Here is an 18,640-nt window from a genome sequence, read left to right as displayed (position 1 = left end):
CCAACCCCACAGGCCAGCTGGTGACACAATACATCCAGCCCAGCACGGCACCGTCTGACAGACACCCCCCCAACACAGCACCAACAACCCCCCCCAACACACACACACACACACCCCAACACACCCAGCACGGCACCGTCTGACAGACACCCCCCCAACACAGCACCAACAACCCCCCCCAACACACACACACACACCCCAACACACCCAGCATGGCACCGTCTGACAGACACCCCCCCAACACAGCACCAACAACCCCCCCCCACACACACACCCCAGCACGGCGCTGTCTGACAGACACCCCAACACACACACACACACACACCCCCCAACACACCCAGCACGGCACCGTCTGACAAACCCCCCTCAACACACACACACACCTCCAACACACCCAGCACGGCAACATCTGACAGACACCCCCCCAACACAGCACCAACAACCCCCCCCACACACACACACACCCCAACACACCCAGCACGGCACCGTCTGACAGACACCCCCCCAACACAGCACCAACAACCCCCCCCCACACACACACCCCAGCACGGCGCTGTCTGACAGACACCCCAACACACACACACACACACACACACACACACACACCCCAAAACACCCAGCACGGCACCGTCTGACAAACCCCCCTCAACACACACACACACCTCCAACACACCCAGCACAGCACCGACACCCCCCCCCAACACACCCAGCACGGCACCGTCTGACAGACCCGCCCCCCATGGCGCTGGGTGACAGACACCCCCCACAGACACGCTCCCCCGCCCCTCCCAACATGGCGACGCCCCAGGCCGATTTTCCCTCCCCGGTGACGTACTTCCGGTGCCTGGGCGGGGCCCGTGGAGCGCGGGGCGTTGTGGGATCGGCGGGGCGAGGCTGCCGCTGCGGCTGGGAGTCGGGCGGGGAGGGGTCGCTGCCGCCGGCGTCATGGGCAATTGCCACACGGTGGGGCCCAACGAGGCGCTGGTGGTGTCAGGTAGGGGCGGGGCGGCAGGCGTGTGGGGGCCCTACTGGGGGGCGGGGGAGTCCCCGCAGCACCGAGGGGGATGGGGGCCCCGCAGGGGGAGGGGCTGGGGGCCCTACTGGGGGGACGGGGGGCTTAGGGGGGAGTCCCCGCAGCACCGAGGGGCATGGGGGGGCCCCGCAGGGGGAGGGGCTGGGGGCCCTACTGGGGTGACGGGGGGCTTAGGGGGGAGTCCCTGCAGCACCAGAGGGGCATGGGGGGCCCCGCAGGGGGAGGGGCTGGGGGCCCTAATGGGGGGACGGGGGGCTTGGGGGGGAGTCCCTGCAGCACCGAGGGGCATGGGGGGGCCCTGCAGGGGGGCCCTACTGGGGTGACGGGGGGCTTAGGGGGGAGTCCCCGCAGCACTGAGGGGAATGGGGCCCCCTGCAGCGGGAGGGGTTTGGGGCTCCCGTAGTGCAGCCCCCGCAGGGATGAAGGAGGTTGCTTTAGCAGGGGGTTCCCTACACCTCTGATGGGGGAGGGGACCCCAGAGCTCCGCGGGGTTCTGGAGCGCAGGGCTGGGTGCCAGCTCCATTCCTGCTTTCTAGTGGGCTGGGGGCGGCGTGCCTAGAGTAGCACCTGGGGCTGGTGCTTTGGGGTTGCACGCCCAGGATTCTTGGCTCCCCTGTGCCCCTTGCAGGCCAAGGAGTCAGGTGTGATATGTCTTGGGAGGGATTGGAGCCTTGAGCAGAGGGACTTGAAGGGAAGGCTGCATCGGCGTGTCCGGAATGGAGGTCAGACCCCCTTTCCTCTTAGAGACAGATTCGCTTAGGTGGTGGCCAAAAGGGAAAGTGTCTGACTGGGTCTTCAGTGAGGGTGGGGGGTTTCCATCCTTCCCACCCATGAGGACATGTGAGCTCTTCCCCTTTGCCGCCTTGGAGCACTGAGGGTGTGGCTACCACTGCACATTCAGCAGCCGTGGTCCCCACGCTGCCCGTTTACTGTTGCGTTGGTGTGTTACTCTCCTAGGCTGCAGCTCTGCTAGTGAGCTCTGTTTCTGTAATTCATCAACAGCGGTGGCAACAATAGAAGCAGCAGGTGCCTTTCTACCCTGTCCGCTAACTGCACTGAGAGTGATGATTATGCCATTACCTGATCTATGCTACAGTTGCAACTGCAAAGTGTGGACAGCGAAGGACAAGGCCTTAGTGGGAGAGGATCTGGGGCCTGGTTCTATCAAAATGTGGAATTGTATTAAACACCAATACATGATGCTGCATCCTGTAGGTGATGGCTGGATCTGTTGTGGTTATGTGGAACGCTGGGCTATGGGCAAGAGGATGTTTAGGACATCTACAGATAATGTTTAGTTGCTCAATATGCTCTCAGGCAACATAAATCCTTTTTGTCAACATTGGCTTTGTGATGGATGGGTTTGGTGATAGGGACTCTGACCCTCAAATCTTTAACCACCTTTCCTCATGCCTTGGAGGGAACAAACGTTTGGGGTTACAGAGGATACGTTAAGATCATAAGGCTGCTCCACTCCCATTGCTGTGTATCTGAAACTACATCATCATGGTTTGCAAGCCAGTTAAATCAGCCCCTTAGCCTGAAATTTCCTGCATGCAGTGGCAATCACTTCCAGTTGGTCTGTTGGGGGAGGGATGGCTCAGTGGTTTGAGCATTGGCCTACTAAACCCAGGGTTGTGAGTTCAGTCCTTGAGTGGGCCATTTGGGGATTTAGTTGAGGATTGGTCCTGCTTTGAGCAGTGGGTTGGACTAGATGACCTCCTGAGGTCCCTTCCAACCCTAATAGGCTATGATTCTATTAAGCAATCTGTAAGTCTTTCTTAAAGGACAGGCCTGTTACAAAGCCTAATATGTTGGTCATAATGAGTTGTTCAAACATGTTCTAAAACCTGCTTACAGGATACAAGAATAGTATTTTACAAATAACAAAGGAAGGGGAATTATCCTCTGTGTTTTTAAATTTGGTCATTAAACAAGTTTATTTTAACCCCTGATTCGTTACTAATTTTTTTAAAGCAAAATATAATTATGAAAGCAGCAATATATAAACTCTGAATCGCAAGACATAGCAACAGAAATCTGTGGTATCCATTAACACCCCCAAACTATGCAATTTCCCACAGCTCAGCCCCAGTGTGCCTAGGATAACCCATCAAATGCAATAGCATGCTGAGGATTTTGGGGGGGTCAATTAAGAATGGATATTTTTGTGGAGGATGGATATAGCAATGACTATTAGCCAAAATGGTCAGGGATGCAACCCCATGCTCTAGATGTCCCTAAACCTCTGACTGCTTGAAGCTGAAACTGGATGATGTGATGGATCACTCAGTAAGTGCTCTGTTCTGTTCATTCCCTCTGAAGCATCTGGCATCGGCCACTGTTGGAAGACAGGGTACTGGGTTAGATCAGCCATGGGTCTGACCCTGTAGTATGGCCATTGCTGCGTTCTTGTATATGAATACATCAATCCTGGCTATAAAGGTTTGTTCTGTATTCTGTACTGTCACCAAAGATGGCCTTTGTATTTCACTACCCAGCATGCTATGTGCGATGCAAACACCTGCCTGTTTCCTAAGAGCACTGGTTCTGTGCTTGGGGAACAGGCTGAAAGAGTTCGGGGTGCTTATGGATGCCTCATTCTTTTCTGGGTGCTTTGCAACAGCTGTTCAGCCTGGGCCCTGGCTGCACAGGTGTGCCTGTGGTGGTAACCCTTTGTTTATCTGGGTGTTGAGTGACTGGTGGGTTATTAGCATGCCGGGGCAGAGCATTCCATGGACATTGAGCAACCTCTGGGGCAGAGGTAAAATGTCTGTAAATGCAGAACCTTGTGTCCATTTTGGTTTTCATCCCTGCTATGTGTAGTTATTAAGGTCATAGCTGTGAAATTTTTGTGTGTGATAAACCAATATTAGAACATGTCATGAACAGGTTTATGTTCTGCTGCATTGGGTCCCCTTAGTAATACTGTTAAAAGAGGTCACTTACTAGGGAGATGGCTCAGAAATTTTTTAATTGGAAAGCTTTTTTAGAATGAATTCTTGTCTCTGTTGAGGAGGGAGTCTCATGATATGCCACTTCAGGGGTGTGGTTTTCTTTCAATAATTTGTATAGTGACATACAGCACCCCAACAAGCAGTCAGCGCTCTGTGACTTCTGTTTGACCATTGCAACCCTTTGCAGGATGGCCTTATTTGGAAATCTGATTCCAAGGATACAGGTCAATGATGAGTGTTTATGCTTTACTCCCACTCTGTGGTAATTTCTCTGGGTTCCTGTTAAGCCACATATTGGTTATAAAATTACTTCTGGGAACTTTTAAATCCAGACTTGACGTTCTTCTGTTCAGAATTTGAAAAACTATTCAGGATTTTCTGTGGTTTGGTTCTAGTTTAACCTAAGGACAGCACTGTGCTATGGGACACTTCCGTGTGAAATTTGGCCCAGAACCGGGTGTCCAGCACTCTCCATGCTGGCCATTACTGAGGCTGTGGCTTCTCTCCCAGGGCACTGGTGCCACTGAAGTTTTTCAGGAAAAGGTACTTTATCTAGACAATCAGACTGCAGTTCCCATTGCGTAAATGAATGATACGGATTGCACTGTTGACATTGGATTTATTTGGCTGGCTTATTTCACTTCCCTGAATTTAAGCTTTGTGTGCCTCCCGCACTCTGCCAGTCATGAACTGTGATCCTGTAATACTTACACACAAACTACATATCCTTACAGTTACTAGAGATCTCACATGAGCAATCTTTAATGTGTGATTGCAATCTGTAAATAACAGCAAATATATTGGCTTCCCTTACTGACATGTCTTTACTGTGCTTGTCTCTTGAGTAATCTGGATTCTATTCAGCAACAAAATGGTGGCAGACCCTTTCTTGTATGTGTTGATGTAAGAGACAGAAGGATTATCCCAATTTTCTGTGGGGAAAAAATAGCCTTTTTGACTTGTAAACAACAAATATGATATGCAGGTCACAGAACAAATATGGATGCCTATGATCTTCTGACTAACAATGCTTTAATTCCCTAGCTTTGTAAATGGATTAAAAGTTTGTAGGCATGGTATAACAGTAAGGGGGAACAGGCAGCTCTGGCTGGCTTCTCTGCATGGGAGAGGTTTTATCCTTATCCGTTTTGCCTTTGGAATCAGATTTCCACATTTGAATTCAGAATATGTGTTCCTGAGAGTGAAGTTCTTACATACCTCATGCAGGGTTAGCTGTTTAAAAGGTCTTTAAAGGAAATGGGCTTCCATTTCCCCTAAGATCAGAGTACCATGATAATCTGTTTAGTTTCATAAATGTGATTAGCCAAGAATCTTGACCTGTGACTGGATGCAGTACTGTTCTTTCCCTGAAACCTGTTTGTTTGTAAGGCCTTGGCGACACTTGCAGGTGTGCAGCGCTGGGAGTTACAGCTGTCTTTGTACAGCTGTGTAGGGAAAGCGCTGCAGTGTGGCCACACTGACAGCTCCCAGCGCTGCAGTGTGGCCACATTTGCAGCGCTGTTGGGAGTGGTGCATTATGGGCAGCTATCCCACAGAGCACCTCGTCCCATTTTGGCGCCGTGGGTTGTGGGAAGGGGGCGGAGGGGGCGAGTCATTCCGCTTCCTCGCTTCCTGTCCCAACGCCCCGTGATGCATCGCTTCAGATCCCAGCAGTCACTGTTTTTCCGTCCACGTTTGGCGCCATCTTCACTCTCAACGGTTTCTGTGCAGCGCGATTTCTGTGGGAAATGGAGCCCGAACTCCTGAGGAGTATGCTGACGAGTCTCGCCAGCACAGCACGTTTGGCAGCTGAGCTATTCCTTAAGATCCAAAGTGATGAGGAATCCGATGATGATTGCGAGTCGCCTGACGCGTACGACACGAAATTGCTGCTGGCATTCACGGAAATGCTCAGCACCGTGGAACGCCGCTTTTGGGCTCGGGAAACAAGCACTCAATGGTGGGATCACATCGTCATGGAAGTCTGGGATGACGAGCAGTGGCTGCAGAACTTTCGGATGAGAAAAGCCACTTTCATGGGACTGTGTGCTGAGCTCGCACCCACCCTGCGGCGCAAGGACACGAGATTGAGAGCTGCCCTGCCGGTGGAGAAGCGGGTGGTTATTGCAGTCTGGAAGCTGGCAACTCCAGACAGCTACCGATCGGTCGGGAACCAGTTTGGAGTGGGAGAGTCGACCGTTGGAATCGTTTTGATGCAAGTTTGCAGGGCCATTAATCACATCCTGCTAAGAAGAACCGTGACTCTGGGGAACGTGCAGGACATTGTGGATGGCTTTGCACAAATGGGTTTCCGTAACTGTGGAGGGGCGATAGATGGGACGCATATTCCTATTCTGGCACCACCCCACCTAGCATCTGAGTATGTTAATCAGAAGGGGTATTTCTCTATGGTTCTCCAGGCACTTGTGGATCACTGTGGGCGTTTCATTGACATTAACACAGGCTGTCTTGGAAAGATGCATGATGCATGCATCTTTCGGAACACTGGCCTGTTCAGGAAGATGCAGGCCAGGACTTTTTTCCCAGACCGGAAGATCACAGTAGGGGATGTTGAAATGCCCATTGTGATCCTTGGAGACCCCGCTTACCCGTTAATGCCTTAGCTCATGAAACCGTATACAGGGAAGCTTGATAGGAGCAAGGACCGGTTCAACTACAGGCTGAGCTGGTGCTGAATGACTGTGGAGTGTGCTTTCGCCCATTTAAAGGGGCGCTGGAGATCTCTGTATGGGAAGCTAGACTTGGGGGAAAGCATCCCTGCGGTTATATCCGCATGCTGTACGCTCCGTAATATTTATGAAGGGAAGGGTGAAACATTCAGTCAGGCATGGACCTCTGAGGTTCAACGCCTGGAGGCTGAATTTGCACAGCCAGAGAGCAGGGCTACTAGAGAGGCCCAGCACAGGGCTTCAAGGATTAGGGAGGAATTTGAGGCTGAAAACCAACAGTAGTGTTTGGTGCCTTGCATGGGAGTGAAGTGCAGTGGTTAGTAGGAATCTGTTTTTCCTAAGCTGATTTGCAATGCCTGTTTCTTTCCTGGGCTAAGGTTCTTTTGACTTTCTGCAATAATAAAGACTGTTTTCAAAGCCAAGAATTCATTTATTGAGAAGAAAATAACTTTCTTGACAGACACACAACATTTTGGGAACCTAAAAGGGCAGGGGGGTGGGGTGGTGAATTGTACAGTCACAGGTTTGAATATGTCCTGTCTGGAGTGCTGTGCAATGACTGCTGCACTTCAAGATGAAAATACTGCATGGTGATGGGGGTTGAGTGCAGAGGGTAAGGGTCGTAGTTCTCAGGGTTGGTTGGTGAACATACAGGTGTTGGAGGCAGCTGGTGGAGGTAAGAACCTGGATGCTGGGGAAGGGGGATTGGAGCTGACATTGGGGCACAAGGAAAAGAGCTTTGGGACGGGGGGAGGTGTGCCAGCAAGGTAGTGCTCTGCCTGCATGGCTACGAGCGCCTGGATAGAGTCCGCTTGGCGCACCAGGATGCTTATCAGCTGCTTTGTGCTTTTCTTCCTGTCCGCTGCATTTCTCTGGCGGATCCTGCTTTCCCTTTCCCTCCAGTCCTGCAGTTTTTGATTCTCTCTGGCAGAGTGATCCTTAACTGCTTGTAGCGGGTCGTCTGTGCTTTTTCGCGGCTTCTTCCGGATGTTTTGGAGTCTTTCAGCTGTTGATAACACGGGCATCTGAGAACTCAAGGTTGCTTGTAGAAAGGCAAAAAAGGCAACAGTTAACAGAGGCAGCCTTGTTTATATCTCAGACAGTTATTCCCATACAGTGAAGGAGTAACATTCTTCACAATAGCATAATTTTCCCATACCAAACAGAGCGCACATAACCCACAGGAGCCCCGAAATGGTGGGTAACGGGGACTGATTGCTTCTGGGCTGTACTGGGGTTTCTGTGCGTTGGGGAAGGCAAACAGCTGCAGGGGGCACCTACACTGAATAGTCTCCCAACATTTTCCACAGGAGTTGATCCTGGAAGATATCTCGCTGCTGCAGGTCACCTGGGAAGAGCGGGAGGGTCTTCTACAGCAATGCAGATTCCGCCCTGACCCCTATGCAGCTTGCCTGTGTGCAGCCATGGTTCCCCCAGCCCTCGCGGCACAGTGGCGCGGATGAGTTAGCCTGACCGGGACAAGGACCACGGTGACTCTCCCTATAAACTTGCGCAAGCGCATTGCCCACGCTCTGGCTGAAACTTTTGAAGAGATTACCGAGGCCGATTACCGCGACGTGACAGACCAAATCAATGGGCTAGTCCACATCTAGGCATGCATGCATGCATGCAGCCATAACCCTCCCTCCTCTCCCGAAACATTTCCATCCTGAAAATAAAAGCCGCTTACCGGGAACCCGCTCCTCTGCTTGTCCTCCACCAAGTACCTGCTGCTGCTATTGGCTGCCTTCCTCCTGGCTTGAGAAGAGCTCCTGGCTGCATGCCTCCTGGGACTTCAGGGTGTCTCCCCCCACCCCAGTACCCTCACTCTTGGTTTCCTCTTCCTCCGCCTCCCCCCCGCTCTGAAGTGTCCATCGTGGTCCTTGGATTGGTGGTGGGGTCACCCCCAAGTATCGCGTGCAGCTCTTTGTAAAAACGGCAGGTCGTGGGGGCAGCACCAGAGCAGCGGTTTCCCTCGCGGGCTTTGCAATAGGCACTCAGCAGCTCCTTCACTTTAACCCTGCACTGCTGCACGTCCCGGTCATGGCCCCTTTCCAGCATGGCCGTGGATATCTGCCCATAGGTATCGTAATTCCTACGGCTGGAGCACAGCTGGGACTGCGCAGCTTCCTCACCCCAAACACTGATGAGGTCCAGCAACTCGCCATTGCTCCCTGCTGGGGCTCGTTTGGCGCATGGAGGCATGGTCACCTGGAAAGATTCGCTGATTGCACTCCACACCTGGCTGAGCAAACAGGAAGGGGATTTTTAAAATTCCCAGGGCATTTAAAGGGTGGGTCACCTGAGGCCAGGGCAGTAGAGTGCGAACTGATGAGCAGAATGGCTGAACAGGCATTCTGGGATACCTCCGAATATCTCTGGAGGCTAATTACAGCGCTTTTGGTGGCCACACTGGCAGAGCAGCACTGCATCACCAGCGCTGTAATCGTTATACCCCAGGCAGAGGTAGAGTACAGCCAGCACTGCAGCCAAGGAGATACAGCACTGGATGTGCCTTGCAAGTGTGGACGGTGTGTGAGTTGCAGCGCTGTAAAGCCACCACCAGTGCTGCAACTCTCCAGTGTAGGCAAGCTCTTACTGTCCAGCATGCAACCTCCCAGCCTGTCAAGGTGGATTTCAGTGTGCCACTAGCCTCAGCCAATCTTTAATACTGCTATTCAGTAATTACCTAGAACTGGGTAATCCTTAGAGACACTGCCCTTCCCAGGAGCTGGCACTGTAGCAACAGATGGAACAGATGGAATCCAAGGGTTCCTTTGTCAAGTGCTTTGGAAGTCTCCAGAAGAGTTGGAATAGCATCTCTGCATGTGTGGTTTGCTTAACATTGCCTTAAGGTTTTGCCTTTTAGTTTCTAGGAAGAATTTAGTGTGAGATTTTCATGGTGTAATGTTGCACATCTGTGTTATGGCTGGTAAAATTCAAGCCATACATTGGATTTTTTTTAACAAGACCTGATCTATACACAGAGTTGCACCTGTTCATTCAAAGGTGTGTTTTGAACTCAGTTTAGTTAACCCAGTGCAAATGCTGTGCAGACAGTTTTAGACTGATCTAGACAGTGTCATCAGTTTAGCTTGTTACTGGTGCTAGCTACACTAGTGTAACCAGGTTTTGATTAAGAAGTGTCCAAACAGGAGTTTGCACTGCTTTAACTAACCCATACTATTTAAATTCATTTTAGTTAAGTTGAAACAACTTGTGTGTAGACAAGGCTTAACTCAGATTCACACTAGTGCCTGCGATTCTGACACTGATCTATGCCTAGACAGACTTTGACTTCACTGCATAGCAATTTCTTTATGCATCTGTTGTCCAGTTTCATTTTCTGTCCTCCCCATCAATAATTGCTTTTAATTACTAACCAGCTCTAGTTTTCTGCACTTGGTTGTTAGTGTTTTTTTGACATTTCCCCACATGGCTCAATTTATTTTGGTTAACAAGCCCAGTATGTTTGGACAATAAACAGATTGGATTATGTGACTTCCACTGTTCGTTCTACTTACAGAACAATGAGATTTGGCATCGCTTTTCCCGTAATGGGGGGTAAGAAGAAAGCAAGAGAAGTTGTTCCATACAAGTGACGGAGGGGTTTCCTGTTCCCTCCTTTCTCCTGGGGCCCAGCTCATTTTGATTCTCCTTCCCGTCACCATCCTGTCTCCATGAAGTCACTGGAAGAGGGTGTGCAATCACCAGAGACCCTCCCGAAACGACCTGCTACCATCTGTAATGGTTATGCTCCCAAAGGCAGCAACCAGAGTAGGTGGTGACGGCTCACATTGTCACGCTCACTTATCAAAGCTAGTTTGATTACAGCAGACAGTACGCATCTGTTTAATGGTTTAAACTGCAGAAGGGACCTCTTACCTTTGGGCCTCAGTGGGTATGTCTACTCTGCAGCAGGGAGTGTGCTATTTTTAGCTCGCTAGCATAAGTCTGTCAGCAGCTAGGAGGCTTGTTCCAGATGTAACGTAGCCATCCTGTTTGTTTCTGGCCTCTCCACATCCACGTTTCTTGTATGTGACTCTGATAGCAGCAGCGCAAAGTGTCTTTCTGGATCTGCTGGAGGCATTTTCTGTATGTGTACCTGGAACTCATCATAAACCCTGATTTGGTTCATGTAATCTCATAAGAAACAGGCCATCTAGTTTCTGTTGGCTCTGGGAACACTTCCCTCTGCAGGATCCAAGCTGGAATACTGCTGTCTGGCATGAATCCTCCCTTCCTCCCTTGGGAATCTGGCTGCATTCTGTTGTGCTGGAAAAGGCACAGTGGATGTCTGTAAATTGTAGCTAAGTAGCTGTGAGACCCAGACCTGAAGAAAAGAGGGGATGTTCCAGCTGATAGGTTTTGCTGCCAAATCTCATTGTGCTGGGGATTGTTTTCCAGATTTGCAAAGTTTTCACATCGGTGATTGGTTTTTGTTTTTTCACTTGCTCTTTGGGACCTGGGAAGCAGATGGCAAGATTGTAAATGGGAAATTAGTGTTTAAAGGAATTAACTCATGCAGCTCATTCTTTTACCACCATGGTATTCTGCTGTGCCCAGATGTACAACTTGTATTAAAGAACCAGTCTGGCAATTCACTCCTGTTAGTAAATTCAGACTGACTCTTTCTAGAAGAACTTTATTATAACTTTCCATATTTTCTTTCTGCTTTGGACACTATTCAGAATGATTTTACTAAAGGTCACCAAATCTTCTGTGTACAAATGTAACTTTCTATGCTTTCTGGTGAGAACTAGTAAGGGTGCTGCTGCTCATTTTGGAGAAGATTCTAAGCAGGATATTTCCTTGCATTGTCCATGAAAGAAAATAACATCTGTTTGAAGGGACGTGTGCTGCCATTTCTGCTCAGTGAAAAGTATGGTTCTGGGAAGCAGAATCTATCCAGAACATGGTGCTATACAGGTAACAGACAGAAAATGAGGTTAAGAAGCAGCAGAGAGAGTACATTCTGAAAGTCTGGCTAATTAACGGCCCAAGTCAGTCTCCTATCCTTCAAGAGATATCAGATAACATTACTTTGACTCTGTTTTAGGAGTTGTCATTATCAATCAGCTTCTCTGAGGGCTTGTCTTCGCCACTGTGGCACAGCGTGGACACTACCTACTTCCACAGCAGGGGTTTTTCTAATCCATCTCTCGCAAAGCCAATAGCTAGGTCGACAGAAAAATTCTTTCATTAATCTAGCTGCCTTTTCCCGGGTGGTTTGGTTAATCTAACTGTGGCACTCAGGATACACAATTTTTCACAGCCCCAAGTGAGGTAACTAGGGTTGATCTAATTTTTAAGTGCAGACCAGGCCTAAGTCTTCCCCCAATTCGGAGGAATAGTCTTCTAGTGGTCATGCAAGTTGGCATGGAGCTGTTGTCTTGGAGGTGGGAGAATAATGCATGTTCAAGTAGTGATCAAAACAAAAATCTAAGCTAGTGGCTCTTAAGCTCATTGGTTTCAGGTCTTAAACCTGAGCATGGCAAAAAGAGTTACTGGAAAAAACACAAAGTTAAGCAACATGCAAGCAATTGAGGCTGTGTTGTACTCTCAAAGCCTGGGATGTCCTAGTATTCCTGAGCCAAAAGCAGCCGGTATTGTCCACAGCTTGGGATATTCCCCCTGCAAGAATCCAACTTTTCAACTTGTTTTTTTAAACTATGTTGCTTTAGAAGCCTGAAGCATAAGGTCCTTTTGAGATAACACTGTCTGTGTCTGTGAAAAGAAGCCTAGGTTGTTGTAATAAATTACCCTTCTTTTGAAACACAGACACCTTCGGCCTGTTGGATTTCAGTATGGCAAACAACCACCATTTTGTAGTAGATTTAATAGAATTTATATTGAAAAGTTGCCTTCAGAAAATAACCTTGTGAAAAGAGCTTTGAGCAGAGCGAAAGGGGCACTAGCTTCCTGATTCTACATAGAGAAGGACTTCACATCATATTTACTGTAAAGTATTATTTGTGGTTCTGTACAGGAAACAGGTTGTCCAGCTAACCCACTCTAGGCCCTGGCAGGATTTCTTCGCCCCCTGTATCTTGGAAAAGATTTTTAATTTTAATTTAGTACTGCAAATATATGTGGCTTTTTACAGGACCTGCCCTGAGGGGTTTTCTCTAGCACCCATTGCTGTAATACAAGTGCTAAGGCATTACAGTCTAACTCAGGAATGGGCAAACTTTTTGGCCCGAGGGCCACATCCGGGTATGGAAATTGTATGGCAGGCCATGCATGCTCATGCAACTGGGGGTTGGTGTGTGGGAGGGGGTGAGGGCTCCAGCTGGGGGTCCGGGCTTTGGGGTGGGGCCAGAAATGAGGAGTTCAGGGTCCAGGAGGGGGCTCCAGGCAGGAGGTTGGGGGGGTTAGGGCTCCAGCTGGGGGTGTAGGAGGGTGCTCCACGCTGGGACCTAGGGGTTTGGAGGGCTAGAGAGGGATCAGGGCTGGGGCAGAGATGCAGGAGCCAGGGACTGGGATGGGGTGCAGGCTCCAGGCAGTGCTTACCTCAAGCAGCTCCTGGAAGCAGTGGCATGTTACCCCCCTCTACCTCCTACACAGAGGCATGGCCAGGCGGCTCTGCGCATTGGTCCATCTGCAGGTGCCGCCCCTGCAGTTTCCACTGGTGATGGTTCCTGGGTATTGGGAGCTGTGGAGGCAATATGTGGAGCCCCTGGCTGCCCCTTCACGTAGGAGTTGGAGGAGGGGCATGCCGCTGCTTGCAGGAGCCGCGTGGAGTGGGGCCAAACCCTGACCTCACACCCCGGCAGAAGCGCCGGAACGGCGCAAGCCCTGAACCGTGCTCCCCAGTGGGAGCCCGAGGGCCGGATGCAGCCCCCAGGCCACGTTTTCCCCACCCCTGGTCTAACTCTTGCAAATATGGTAGTTGGGTTGGCACTGAATGTACAACAACCTCAGTGGTGTGGAGAGCAGTATATAGGGAGGCTTCAGGAAAGCTGTTCTTCATGTGCCCTGTCCTGTGGATTAGCATGCATTTAGCTTGCCTCTACCATTGCATCGGTCGCATGTCGTGTCAGACATCACTGTGGGCTCAGGAAGATTGGGGAAAACTAGCAGAATTAATTTCCTCAGCCTCTGGAGATAGAAAGGCCAGTATTCCAGAAGCTGCTGTTTGTCAGTGAGCTGCTCTCTGCCTTTGCTTTCGCAGGAACTGAGCATGCATTTTCTGCAATCTTGGGGTGGCTACTGGGGCTCATCATTGAGTGGAGAGCTATTTGGATGCAAGTCTTTATTTTTAGCTTGCCTAGGGGAGATGGATCTGCGTGTGTAACTATAACATACTTATGCTTTCTGCTTGTGCTGCAGGTGGCTGCTGTGGCTCTGATCTAAAGCAGTATGTGTTCGGAGGCTGGGCCTGGGCTTGGTGGTGCATTTCTGACACACAAAGGTAAGGAGAGCGGTCTCCTCTTGCTTGTGTCTTTTGGGTAGGTAAACCTTCAGGCTGACAGCAGTACCTTTAGGAACATAGAATTGGCCAAACAAGATCAAACCATTGGTCCCCGTCAAGCCCAGTACCCTGCCTCCAGCCATGGCCAATATTTGGTGTTTCAAAGGAAAGCTCCACCGCCCCCTGTGATGCCTCTAAACGGTTGTGTAGTGTTGGAGTAGATGAAATGATGAGAAGGAGCTGAAGATCCTTTTTGGCCATTGAAGAATGTCCTGAAGCATGAGATCTAATTACACTCATTTAATGATGGTCTTTCAGGGCTGCTAACACCTGCGCAGCCCTCTTTAAATCCAGCTGTGGGATTCAGCCTCCGGCCATCCTGCAGCTGGTCTTTGTGATACTTCAAGAAATATTTCATGCTGTTTCAATGTACCATCTATTCATGTCGTCCTATTCAAAATAGCACCCACATAACCTGGCTGCGTGCTCTGTGTAGATTATTTGCACAGAGATGCCCAGATACCAGGGCAAATGATAGAGAGAGTCTCTCCTTTCAGCTGAAGTATTCTTCAGACAGATATTGTGTGTCTGCATGCCTCCCCCTTAAAATTTATTTTATTTTTTCCAGATACCTCAAAATCAAACCAAATTGAGGGGCTGTGTCTATGTTTAATGTTAATGAATTTATTTTTCTTTCCACATTGCTAAAATCAGTCAGTTTGGGGGAAGTCAAGAACTTGCAGTTGCTATTCCCCTTGCAGTGAAGTGAAATGCAGTAACAGCAACACAGCTGCTGCTTTGCTAAGAGGCTGTAATAGAGGTGCTCTGTAGTGGGCGCTGGTTTTCCTTTGTGGCCAGTTTGGTTTGTCCATCAGTAAGTGTAGATGCTCCATCAGGAGAGCCATTTGTCAGACTCTTATTGCCAAGCCAGTCTGTTTACTAAGGGTGCTGGTGATTTGCCAGTGGCACTGAACATACAAGGGGAGGGGTGGAGTGAGGAGCAATTTCCATCTCCTTTTACTCACGTCTATTTTCCTAAAGGTATGCAGCCCTGCATAGTTTCTAAAACTAACTGTTACTTTGGGATTGGGCCCAAATTTCTGTTTAAAACCAAGGGATTTCCTTTGTCTCCCCATTCCCAGCCATGCATTTTGCTTGCTGTTTATTGTTGCTTCAGTCTTTGAACTAACATGCTGTGATAGTGCTGCTGTTGTCCTAATGTAACTGCTTAGTCTGCAGGTCCATGGGAATGTCACAATAAGTAACACAGTCGTAACACTCAGCTGACCCGTGTGGGCTCCTCCGCACTTATAAGAATTAATAGGGAAAAGGAGAAAGACGAGACTTTTTGGTTTTGCAATGAGCGTGAAAGCCAAAGGGTTCTAGTTAACCTGCACTGACGGGCCTCATCACTTGTTCTCTCGTTTGATGTTCTGCCACTGTCAGGTGTAGTTAGCATGTCGCTGGCCTCACTGTGCACCTCCATCGCAATAGAAATGACACTTTGTCTTAGACATCGTTCGTTTCGGGTTACCCACTGGGTCAGTTAGCTTGTGGGCATAGCAAACTCTCATCCGATGCTGTTTGCACATGATTCACACCACCTGTATAGGACTCTCTTTTGGTGGCTGCCACACTAGGTTGTTCCAGTGCCAGGGCAATTCTAGAACTCCGACTGCATGTGAAGGCTGTCAACTAATGCTTGCCGTTTTAACAGACTTTCTAGTAGTGCTCGTGTCAGTTGGGAGAGTGAAGAAAAGCCCAGCTCTGGCGTGCACCACAGGAGAACTGATGCTTTTGGTACGGTGTGTTTTCAGTGTTGTCAGGCTTTCCCCCCACACCGCTTCAGAAGTCTGACCCCATGTGAGCGTTGGGAGAATTGTTACACTTTGAACAGATGGCTGCTGTCCTTTGTGATTAAATGGTTCTCTTTTTGAGTTTCTTGAGAAACCCCAAAGGGAGGGTCTGACACGTCATTTGCAGAAGGAATGAATGAACTTATTCAAGGGGCCTGAGGATTTGTCTAAAGAATTAAAATGTGGGATGGGCCCGAGGGCAGGGAGAGATTGTAATTTACTAAATGGTTGTACGCTAGTTAGTACAATGGGGCCTTTAGGTGTTGCCACGATATAAATGTTAATCTTTTACTTAAAAAAAAGTCTGGGTCACCAGTCATTGGTTACACGAGGTGCATAGGCTTAGGCTATGTTAACACTGCACTTTCGTCAGTAAACCTTTTGTCGGTCAAGGGTTGGAGAAAACCACACCCCTGCCCGATGAAAAGCACTGGTGTGGACAGTGCTCCCGGCAACAACGCTACTGCCCCTCGTTGGGGGTGGTTTTATTTTGTTGGCAGGAGAGCTGTCTCCTGGCGACAGAGTGGCTACACTGCGTACCTTACAGCTGTGCCACTGTAAGGTGTGCAACGTAGACATGGCTTTAATTACACACATTGTAGAGAGCTCAGAGGCACCTTAGTAGGCATGCCAAATCCTGAGTGGAGGGTCTGACTCTTCTTCCAAGAGCCGATGACCTCCTGAGTAACTCTAAGCACAGTGTAAGTCATGAAGCTTCCTGCATTCACATTTGCCTGAGGGAAGGAGACTTTCCTTCTCTTGAGCTAGAAAATCTCCACAGGAGGAGCAGTCAGAGGAACCTGGAAAACAGAGTGATTATTAGGGCTGGTCAGAAAACAGAATGTCCATCCCATAGAAAATTTTGAGATTTCATAAAACATTTCATCCTGATTCAGGACAAAAATAAACAGCCTTGGAAATATTCGGTGGTCAGAAATTCTGACACTTCAAATGTGGAGGCCTGGAATGGAATGTGTCAGCACATGGGCAGCAGGCCTGGCAGGCTTCTGTCAATTTCCCTTTCTCCTGGCAGGCAGAAAATGAAACTGACAAGGTGGGGACTGTCACTTCATGTTCCCAGTGGGAAATTGAATTTTTTGGCAAAATTGAAAATTCCCTGAAAAAAAATGATTTTGCAAAAGGCACTGACAGAAAATTCCTAAACAGCTGTAGCAGCAATGTCCAGGTGGCAGGAAGCGTTTGTTTTGCAGAATATCTAAATACATGATTCACAGCCAGAATTACAGAGCAAACCATATTGCATTTATATAGTCTAAATAAAGCTACTAGGCAGTGTCAGCTCCCCCTGCCCAAGGCAGAGAGAAACTGGGCTTTGTCTAATGTAAATCTTCCCAGAAGTGGTAAGGACTCAGGAGTGGGCAGCGGGAGACATGGAAAGTGATAGGGGAAAATGAAAACCTGAAAGTCCCGTCTGTCCTTTGCATTGTGTCTATTATTCTCTGGTAACTGCTTTGTGTATTTGCTGTCCTACCCTTATTTATCGCTGCTCAGACTGTCTTTGGAGGTTATGACCATCCTCTGTCGCTGTGAGAATATTGAGACGTCGGAGGGGGTCCCACTGTACGTAACAGGGGTTGCACAGGTAATAACCCACCAGCTTCCTAACATTGTGTCTAACCTTCTTCTCTCCCTTCCATTTTGTGCAACAGCAGCAGCAGGATAACAGAAACACTAACTTTTCCTCTAGTGGGACAACAACTAGATTTCAACACCCTCCTCTTCACCCCCGTCTCTGGTGTTTGCCTTCTGGTGCACTCCATAGCTCTGTAGGTAATGTACAGAGATGCTACTGACGTATTCCAAATTCAGGGCCAAGCTGATTCCTTTCAATAATGCTGCAGACATTCCCTCTTTCCTCTGGGGGCGCTGTCCTCCTCTTGTGGCATGGGAGAACACAAGAGCATCCAATAATCACAAGCCAAACCCAGTTCAGGCTGATTTGAGATGGGAGGGGCAAATTGTGATGCAGGGTTTTTGCTGTTCAAGTTAAAGCCTGCGTGTGGAAAATTCCTCCTGTGACCGGCTGATTGACTTGTTCCCAAACTTGTGCTGTGAGATTAAACCAAGCCTTTCTATTTCCCACATGGCAGTAATGTTGTGTGTTTTAAAAGCACAGTATGGAAAGAGTCCATCTTACTTTGACTGATGTTTGTATGGTGCCCAAAGTATCTATGTAAGTGCTTATTATTTATCAGTGTGAGTTTCCGTCCACTGGGCTGAATCTTAGTCTACTCCAAGGGCTCATGTACGCTATAGCTACAGCAGAACTGGGGACTCGTTACCATATTTGTTTTAGTTCATAGCATAGCTAGGACAACTACAGCCTGTGCTAACTGTAAAATGTAGTCACAGCTATAAACTCATGTGGCAGGGATACTCAGTTGTATGCACTGTACAGCAGGATCTGTGTAGTCGGCGCCCATGCCTGCATACCAGTTTAATTAGGGTGGTTGCAGAGCGCAGGCTCACTCCACTACATTTGAATGACTTCCCAGAATGGTAAAGTGGCCTATTCAGTGTACACTGCTGCCTACTCATATCTCATGCCTGTGAACTGATGTTCGCTGACATAAACCCTCTGACCTGTGCCTCTTTGATTTGGTTCAGAGCTGGTTTGTAGTGGCAGCTGGCCAAGTCATACTTACTCTCCTATAACTGTTTCAAAATTC

The 18,640-nt window shown here is 49.0% G+C and overlaps 1 protein-coding gene across 6 annotated transcripts in view; it reads left to right on the top strand.

Moving 5' to 3' along the window:
• Positions 1–876: 876 nt before the first annotated feature.
• Positions 877–18,640, top strand: part of FLOT2 (flotillin 2) — a 35,161-nt gene continuing 17,397 nt past the window's right edge. For 2 of the 6 annotated variants that reach the window (XM_030537104.1, XM_030537107.1), the window contains exons 1-3: positions 907–994; positions 10,207–10,457; positions 14,013–14,094. In XM_030537104.1, coding sequence (XP_030392964.1) covers positions 10,361–10,457; positions 14,013–14,094 — 179 coding nt within the window. In that variant the 5' untranslated portion in view covers positions 907–994; positions 10,207–10,360. Of the gene's footprint in view, positions 995–10,206; positions 10,458–14,009; positions 14,095–17,462; positions 17,554–18,640 lie in introns of those variants that run through there. The other 4 variants (XM_030537105.1, XM_030537106.1, XM_030537108.1 and 1 more) reach the window with 4 other exon arrangements.

The sequence above is a fragment of the Gopherus evgoodei genome, chromosome 17, assembly GCF_007399415.2.
Source record: "Gopherus evgoodei ecotype Sinaloan lineage chromosome 17, rGopEvg1_v1.p, whole genome shotgun sequence".
In the NCBI taxonomy this organism is placed as follows: Eukaryota; Metazoa; Chordata; order Testudines; family Testudinidae; genus Gopherus; species Gopherus evgoodei.
This window is presented reverse-complemented; position numbering and strand designations above follow the sequence as displayed.